The sequence below is a fragment of the Sesamum indicum genome, linkage group LG11, assembly GCF_026168435.1.
Source record: "Sesamum indicum cultivar Baizhima isolate 11 linkage group LG11, ASM2616843v1, whole genome shotgun sequence".
NCBI classification, from domain to species: domain Eukaryota; kingdom Viridiplantae; phylum Streptophyta; class Magnoliopsida; order Lamiales; family Pedaliaceae; genus Sesamum; species Sesamum indicum.
Window position 1 is genome coordinate 290,814 of NC_142667.1, and position 9,938 is coordinate 300,751.

Consider the following 9,938-nt stretch of genomic DNA (forward strand, 5'->3'; position numbering starts at 1 on the left):
AAGCTTAGTAATTTACCAAAAAAGAAAAAGTGGTGGAGGGTGAAATGAAGTGAATTATTAAGGAAGGTGAGTGAGTGTAATAATGAGGGAAAAATCAAATGTCAACTTACTTGGATTGAAGAGGAAACAGGCGGCACCCTGTGGTAGGGCCATAATTAACGCCGTGTGTGTTAAGCCCAACAGGTCATCAATGCCGTGTGTGTGTGTGTACCGTACTATCAAATAAAATTAAAACCAAAAAAGATTATTATGATACTATAATTTGTTAGCTGGAAAGTGGAAAGTGTAGTTAGGAAGGAGGAAGGCCGATCCGGGACCAACCTCCACTCCTCTCTCTACCCACTATAAACAACCCTAAATATCTCTATTTTAATTCCTACCACCATTCTACTAGCTGGTTTGTGTGTATGTAATAAATAATTTTTTATAATTATTAATAAAAATAAAATATAAAATTATATTTTATAAAAAAAAGTAATTTTGATAGTATTTTCTACGCAATAAAAAAATTATTGTAATAATTTTACAATTGGTATTTATGAATGAAAAGGACTATTTTTTTATTTTTTAAAGATAGAAAGTAGAAGAAAAAGGAGGAGGATTCTCTCTCATCCGCCAAACCTGTCTTCCTTTCTTCTTTATCTCAGTTCCCAATCCCAACCATACTCTTTTTTTTTCTTTCCAGTTTCCAGGTCTTAAATACCCCACTCCGCCAACTCTCTAACCCTTCTGTTTCTAATCCTTTTTCATTCAACATAATTACCCCTTTTTTCACTTCATAATCTCCCCCAAATTCTATGTTATATATATTCTACTCCAGATTATTACTATTTTGATTGTGAAGGAATTCCATTCCATCCTCGACTACATGCCCATGTTTCTTGTAAACCTGTTCTTGATTTGTTTGTCGATTATATGTTTCCTGTTCCTGGTTCGATTGTTTCTCCACCGGACGGCTCTGATATATGTCGTCAGGAGATGCGTTGAGTGGGTGGAAGACCGAGTTCACGTCCACCAACACTTCAGAGTCCCTGAGTTCAACGATTCCACCCACCAGGAAAACCTCTTTTACCGCCGCCTTTCCCTCTACCTCAATTCTTTGCCTTCCTTGGAAGACTCCGATTTCACCAATCTCTTCTCTGGGATTAACCCCAACGACATCCTTCTCTCACTCGACGACCATCAACAAGTCCACGATATTTTCCTCGGTGCTCGACTTTCATGGCTAAATCAAATCGTCAGAGATCATCAGAACCAGGTTCTGTCCCGGAGTTTCCTGCTGAGAATCAAGAAAAAGGATAAGCGAAGAATTCTCAAACCTTATCTTCAACACATACACGCCGTCTCCGACGACATCGAGCAGAGAGGTAAAGAATTGAGGATTCACAATCACAGCAACGGCAAATGGAAATCGGTTCCCTTCAATCACCCCGCCACTTTCGACTCGCTCGTCATCGACCCCGATTTGAAAACCAAAATACGCTCCGATTTGGAAGCATTTCTTAAATCCAAGCAGTATTACCACAAGCTGGGTCGTGTTTGGAAACGCAGTTATCTCCTCTACGGCCCTTCCGGCACCGGGAAATCCAGTTTCATCGCAGCCACGGCCAATCTGCTGAATTACGACGTTTACAACGTCAATTTGTGGCAAGTGGCCGATGACGCCGATCTCAATGCGATTCTGCTGAAAACCACGAGTAAATCTGTGATCGTCGTCGAGGATTTGGATCGCTATGTTTTGGAGAAATCGAGGGCGCGGATTACGTCATCGGGTTTGCTGAATTTCATGGACGGGATATTGAATTCTCAGGATGAGAGGCTTATGATTTTCACGATGAACAGTAAAGATGGAGTCGATCCAGACTTGCTGCGGCCTGGAAGAATTGATATGCACATTCATTTTCCTATGTGTGATTTCAACTCTTTCAAGAATCTGGCCAATAATTATCTAGGAGTTAAGGAGCATAAGTTATTTCCACAAGTAGAGGAGATTATTCAAAGCGGAGCGAGGATGAGTCCGGCAGAGATCAGCGAGTTGATGTTAGTGAATCGGAGCTCGCCGAGCCGTGCGCTGAAATCAGTGATCTCCGCTTTACAATCCAACAGTAAACATGTGGGAAAGGTGGGAGGGAGGATGAGCGAGAGCACGGCACCGTCGCCAGCGATGTCGGAGGAGTCTGGTGGCGTTGATTGGAAGGAGACAGTAGTGCCGAAGGAGTTTCGAAAGTTGTATGGACTGTTAAGATTAAAGAGCTGCAGGAGAGCAGGATCTTTGGATCATGATTCCGAAATCAGTGAACGATGATAGATATTATATATTCTGTGTGTGTGTTTTTCATTGAAATGAAAATTAATTTTACATGTAAATATAGTGAAAATTAATTTCATTTATTGTGATATTCTTCTTCTTCTTCTTGAAACCAACATTTGTAGCTCTTCCCACCTGCTGCTGCTGCAAGTCTCAACAAAGAATTAGATTTAGCTTATCATCATCAATTTGTACACACACACATTACTTTTCCTGGTAAGTATGTGATGAGTATGGATTAAGTTTCAAGTAAGAATGGAGTACAAGGGGAGATAGATTTGCTGCTGTTTGTGACTTGGGACAGCAGTCACTTTTAGCACAAACATCATCTTCAAACCTTTTATATACTTATCACTCAATCGCCACCACTGACCACCACCACCTCTCTATGAAAACCAAATCCCAACTCCTAAATTCCTATACTGGCAGTAAGTCATGGAATCATTGGCATCACTGTGAATGAGACTGTAATTAAGTGGTGATTTTAAGCTGTAAAAATTCAGATGCATGCAGTTGATGAACATCCCTCCCCCCCAAATTGAGTTAGCGTATGCTCATCAGTCACACCCACTAATGGAGCTACTTGGGTGATGCTACCCAACACCAACAGAAGAACCATACGCCCACTGCCACCATAATCTTAAACAATGAGCCAACACCAAAAATAAACAACCTACTCCGAGTTCCACCATATGTGTCCACTCCACCCAAACCGGGAAAAACAGGACCATATATATCCCTCCTCAAAGTAATTGAGCACACTCGATCCATAATTATAATTTTAAATTTTTTATATATTGTGATGCGTATTGAGGTTCAACTGCACCACAAGGGTCGAAAAATCTTTACAAAAATTCTAAGATCAACGAGGAACTAACCTGCGAAACATGTATTGGCACTTTGATGTTTAAGTCTGTAACGTTCTCACTGAGAAAAACAATGAAAAACTTAAATCAAAGTGAAATGATGTAAGTCATAGGAGTGCAAAAAGTATGCTAAAAGTAACCTAAAAAATGAGAGAGAATGATAGTATGATTGTGATAGCTTGTTTTAGGAAAATAACTACACAATGCCTCAATTTATAAGAATTCGTAGAGCAGGATCCTCCAGGTAGTTGGGTGAATCCAATAATATCATTGGTTAGCTAAATGTCTTAGCTATATAACAGAAAAAGAATTTAGAATTCGGACTTATTTACATAAAGATAGAGGAACTGGAGAGGGCTAACCTCCAGCTGAATGAGGAGATGAGGAAGAAAGACAGGGTCCATGAGGAAGATACTATAAGCATTCGCCACCTGAGGGAGGAGGTGACCAACATGCACTGTAGCATTCCCTTCGCTACAAGGGTTATATCTACCCTATATGTCATATTTATAGTAATCCTTGTGTGTATATAGAAATGCACATAATCATCTAATCAATATGCATACGTAATCTCAACGTCATAATGACATAGTCAACCCACAACATCATATATATACAAATCAAACACCACAGGTGGTCCACCACAGTTGATCGCTACGCCTATGTTCTTTTTATACAAACAAAATAAGATTTGTACTCTAGCTGACAAGAGGAGAAAACAGCATACTGGCCCGACCTGCCTGAGTATAGTGCGTAGACCTATTCTTCAACAGTCAGACACCTCAAAGTCTACTCCTGAAAGAAAATGTCAACAGAGGGATGAGTCGGTCACTCAGTAAGTAAATAATCAGCCCTATCTATATATGTATATCAAACACAGCCCAAATAGGACAAGTAGGCAACATGCATGGATTACAGTCAATTTAATTCCAACATAATTAATTGTAGTACACCACATAGCTATCTCACAATAAAATAATCAATTAAACTTCCTTTTTCCTAGTTTGCTTACCTCTTTTCATTCGCATCATAGCTCTTTTATTTCGCATCATAGCTCTTTTCACATCACATCTTTTTCATACCGCATCAAAGCTCTTTTCATTTTATTTCTTTCTCATATCGCATCAAAGTTCTTTTCATTTCATTTCGCCTTATAGGTTTTTCAACACATCAAGGGGTATTCACGCCACAATATATATTCAATTTCCACCACTCGCTCATTTTCACATATCACCATTCTTGTAAGCAACTAATAACGTTAAACAGTATATCCATATATTCTCATTTTCAGACATCCACAACACATCAACAACAAACATAATATTCCAACGTATTTTCTCATTCCACGTATACAATACCATCAATCAAATCAAATCATCCATCACTCATACTTTCAAATAAATCCATTCAGCATGAACCACAAATTTAGATTACAGTAAAATCACAAATAAAGATATATATAGATAATACTAATTATTTACTTACCTCAACCTCACAACGTTTCTTTCTACTCAATCGCTAATTGTCAGTCCTTTCACCTCACCCCCGTATCCTATAATGAGTTATACCACATATAATTAATATATCGAAAATATCATAATTTCTTTTAAATATAAGATTGAATATCATTTGTACAATTTCTAATAATTTTTTAATATTTCATTTCTATCGAATATAAATCTTCTTTTTTTTCTCTTTATTAACATACCATTTATTAAATATAATTTTCGAAATATTTCTATGGATTTCTTATCAATTTCTCGCTATTATATAATTTAATTAAATAACAATACGTAGAATTGCGTATTTAGTTAACAATTCCGATGGAATTATATAAATTGGCTATAGCAATATTCAAATCTAACGAATTTAATAATCTAATTAACCAACGACATCATTTTTATATCTGATTCTATATTTAATTAGACACTATTTTAAATAGTCAAACCCGTAAAATATTTTGATTAAATGGTACGTTGCTTAATATAATCAATATTTAATAAATGAACTAATTAAATAATATAATTATATAAATTAATATAAATTAAAATCAATATTTCATACCTGAAATATTGCGGAAATACTGCGGAACTGGTTATGCGAAAGTATGTGTGTGAATATGAAGTCACACATATATATATATTTTTTTAAGTGGGGGGTTAAGGCGGTGCCAACTCCCCCCCTCTTTTATATATTATATACATATATTTATATATTATTATTATTATTATTATTATTATTATTATATATTATATTTAGTTTTAAACTTTTCTAAAATACCTTTCACGTCCCTCCTAATATAACTTGCCCCCAAATATTATTACGAACTCCAATTTAATCCGTTCAAGTTTTACTATATCCCAAATTCAATATATAATTTATTTATTAATTAAATTTAAATTTTTAATATTTACCAATTAGTCTTCCAATTATATATTATAATTTTTTGGGACGTCACATGCACATTCACCTGGAACAATCTGTATTATAACAGGAACAAGTCAGGAAGGAGGTAATTCGCAATTACCCTGAAACGGAAGAAGGTCGAGATATGCTGGAGGGTTTGTGGATGAGCCATCTGGCGGAGTATAAAAAATCCTTGGGGTTCCAGACTTCGCTAGCTAACTGTGCTTTGAAGAACTACTATCATGGGTTCCGGACCTATGTTCAACAATTTGCGGCCGTAGGGTACCCTCAAATTGTGGTCCCTGAGAGTCCTCTTCATGTAGAGCAATAGCCTATGCCAGTGGACCTGACTAATTAAGTGATGGAGGATGTCCTACCCCTTAGGACTACTCGCCCTGTTGCTGGTGGTGAAGAGGACGTGCTCCCTTCTGATGTCGGGGGGCCTATCTCTGCTGCAGTATACTCCCCAATTGGTAAATGAGAATGCTCCTCTCTCTAAAAAAAAAGTTCCTTTTTTTAATGAGTATCTAGGATACCTCCTGTGTGAGGTTTGAAAGTGTACCGGTGTGGTTTGAATATTTTTTGTTTATGCTGACACATGGATGCCTTGGATTCTATTTTCTCCTCCTCCTTCCTTCTATGAATGGTTTATGAATAATTCTGTTTTTGTTAAATAGGCATTTGTGAATGAGTATGGTCTTGGCCTATTTATTTTTCATGTAGGATAAAGTATTAGGAATATGCGCTAGAATATGTATCTCTTCTCATGCAGGATAGTATAACAAAATACTGGGATTATCCCAGTGTTATAATTGTAACATACTTACATCCCCATGTTCTTTCCCGTAGGTAGGTAGTGGTAGAAAAGAAGGGAAGCTTTGCATCCTATTGTAACACAAAATTTGAGCGATGTTCATTCTAAGTGGTCAGTCTTTATCGATGTAATTCTTAAGGTAGCGGACTTGGCTCAACCGTTCTATCTCCTGTCTTAGCTGGGTACACCTGTTCGTATCATGTCCACATTCCCTATGATACCTGCAGAGATATTTAGGTTTAGGAAGTTAGGGTCCCACCGCTAAACATTTAGGCCACTGAAGAGGAGCACCCAACTTATAGCCACGAGCATTAGTGTTGGGCTAGAAATGGGAGGGGTGTAATACTTGTTCTTTAGATCGAGGTGGTTAAATCGTCCTATAGGCTCCCCTTTGTTCCTACGAGAGGAGGTTTCTTCATTGTCTCTCCTTCTATTATGCTGGTTACTCTTCTTTGTTAGTTGGGCATATTCTAAATTCATATACCTTTTAGCCCGAGCTAGTAGGCCATAAAAGTCAAAAACAAGCTTGTGGCCAAGGATTCAAAGAGAGGTTCTTCAGGAAGCCCCTTCATAATAGATTCCTTTGTTTAAACATTCGACAGCCCTCAATGTCTCATTCTCCTCTTGTTTCATTCTGAAAATGTTGATAGCTGATTTTTGGCACTTCTTGTTGCTAGCAATCTATTATAAAGAAGGGAACTCAATTTTGCAAAAATCTCATTAATCTAACTGGAAACTGCTTGAACAATTGTTGAGCATAATCAGTTAGTGTAGTGAAATGATATTTAATACCAACGCTATACTTGTTCAACAGTGTTGTATTCTCAAACTTATAGATGCTCTCAGCAGGGCAAGTGGTGCCATTGTAGCAAGCAGGTACAAGGGTGCCCTGAAATGAACCAGGAAGCTCTTCCGCCATGATGTCAACGCTGAAGGGAATACCTATTAGTTTTGTATGGCCCTTGACACGTTAAACACAGAGGAAATTAGAGTTTAGATTACAATTTAATATTGTAATTAGTGAGCAAATCCCCTCTCTATTGCTACTACAACACAAATCTCAGGCAAAAAGGACTTAATTGAACTATTTAGGATACCAATCTTTGGTGCACTCCTTTTTATGTAGGTGATTGAAGGTTCTCAAGAACGAACCTCATTCCAAACCAACGGCGGAAATAGTTACTAGTTGCTTGGCAAGTTGGATGGTGTTTGACTATTGTTCACTGTAGGAACACAAGTGTATTCCCTCTAAAGATAGTCTACACCACCTATAACGGAATCTCCTTTAACCCTATGCTAGTAGGCGTTAAAGGATTATGATAGATCAACAATGATCGACTGAGAAGACAAGATAACTCATTTCTCTTTGAAGATAACAAGAGCAATAGAGCAAAGAGATAAAGAGATCGAGAGAGCTTCAACTTGGATGACTAAATTTTCAGCAATGACCCCTCTATTTATAAATCTTAAATGAGGCAAAGTTCAAATTGTGAAGAAGAGGAAGACAAGTTAGATTCTCCTTTCTTGAAAAGAGACAAAACAATTTGTCATATTATGATGAAAAGTTCAGTTTTACTTCTTTTTCTCATGAAGACAAATCCGGTTTTGCTTCTCCTTCTTGAAAAGGGACAAAACTATTTTGTCATATTATGAAGAGAAGTTCAACTTTGATTCTTCTTCTCAAGAAGATAAATCCGGTTTTACTTCTCTTTCTTGAAAAGTGACAAAACTATTTTGTCATATTATGAAGAGAAGTTCAATTTTGCTTCTTCTTCTCAAGAAGACAAATCCTATTTCGCTTCTCCTTCTCGAAAAAGGGACAAAACTATTTTGTCATATATCTTCTTCTCAAGAATACAAATCCAACTTTCCTTCCCTTCTTAAAAGGAGAAGTTCAACTTTGCTTTCTCTTCTCAAGAGGACAAGTTCAACTTTACTTCTTTTCAAGAAGAAAAGTCCAATTTCGCTTCCTCTTCTCAAAGAGGACACGTTTGACTTTACTTCCTCTTCTCAAGAGGACAAGTACAACTTTACTTCTTCTCAAGAAGACAAATTCAACTTTGCTTCCTCTTCTCCAGAGGACAAGTTCAACTTTGCTTCTCTCAAGAAAACAAATTCAACTTTTCTTCTTCTCAAGAAGGCAAGTTCAATTTTGTTTCCTCTTCTCAAGAGGATAAGCTCGACTTTGCTTCGTCAAAAGAAGAAAAGTTCAACTTTTTTTCTTCTTCTCCATAATTAATCAAAATAATTATTTCAAAAATTCCATCATGGATTTTTGTGTGATCCTTTAGGTTCACTTCTCAACTAAACTTGGGTTTATACCACATACAATTTAATCGAAAACTAACTTGCTCAGATTAATTAAATTGTACTTGATTAATCACCCTCAATTAACTCCTTAATTAAAGGGTACTTGTCACAATGGATGGCCACCTAGTAGTGGTCCATGGTATTAGAGAAAATGTGAATCTTCGTGAACCCGTACACTGTGCATGCCATACAGATACAGTCCCTCCATCAAACATTCTCCAGATCAAAGTCTAGGGTATGGAATTCGTAATCGGTTTCCATCCTGAATTTGGATATCTATGTATTTATTTTATTTGTTTGTCTCCTCAATTAACATAGAAAACCCCTTTTCCTATTTAATTGATAGCCGTGGCCACCGAATTTTGGAAAGTACACAATATAGAAAATATAAGAGATCACCATCATTTCATGATGGGAGATGGATCCTTTCTTGGAACAGTCCAACCTCCATACACATTTTGATTGCACTGTTACAGGGCTTTGTGGTAACCACGTATTTATGTAGCCACATCAGCCATGACCAAGATACAACCGTCCTATACACAAGGCTATTGTGACTCCTCAAATCAAAGAACTAATTCTTGTACTATCGCAGGCAAAGAGTTCTAGTTATATCGATCATGCCTTATTGACTTTCATTTGACAAATCCTGCGAGTCGGTTCAGTGAACTTGATAAATCCTTATTAAACACCCACTAAAGTACACAGACATCATTCAGCGTTGTCTATGAAATGCGACATTCATCATATGAACGCATCACTTAGTGCAATTTTATAAGAAATCATGGTCAATGCCCTATCTCAACTGATTCATCAACTTGGAACATAGATGAAACCATAGAGATTGATTCCATGGTCACCCTCCTATGCGCAACCCAACCTTTTAGTATCATGATGTAAAGGTTTCAATCAAATGCTACAAGTATTGTATTAGCATTTTATTGAGAAAGATCATTTAGAAGTAATAACAATGAGCCAACAATTGGTTTGTCGGACATCAATTCTTACAATCTCTCACTTGATCTAAAATCCAATTGCCCATAAGCTCATGCCATCTACTCAAGATGTTGAGTATGTGTAATCTATAATCTGACTTTGTCAGCACGGGTCTGCTATATTCTTTATTGATGCAATGCCATCCATTCTCTGCACATTTGTGTTTGGGTTTGTAAATCGGTCTTAGCAATGCTACGCATTACACCCAACCTTTGGATGTTATTTTCATCCAAACAAC

General features: G+C 37.0%; 1 protein-coding gene across 1 annotated transcript; it reads left to right on the top strand.

Moving 5' to 3' along the window:
• Window positions 1-492: 492 nt before the first annotated feature.
• Window positions 493-2,420, top strand: LOC105173133 (P-loop containing nucleoside triphosphate hydrolases superfamily protein). The gene has a single exon (XM_088875165.1). It carries the CDS (start codon window positions 869-871, stop codon window positions 2,303-2,305), a length of 1,437 nt encoding a protein of 478 aa, XP_088731291.1. The 5' UTR covers window positions 493-868; the 3' UTR covers window positions 2,306-2,420.
• The last annotated feature ends 7,518 nt before the right edge of the window (window positions 2,421-9,938 follow it).

Bases quoted from the DNA above. Each gene is read 5' to 3' on its own strand.
- LOC105173133 (XM_088875165.1), top strand. From the start codon at position 869: ATGCCCATGTTTCTTGTAAACCTGTTCTTGATTTGTTTGTCGATTATA.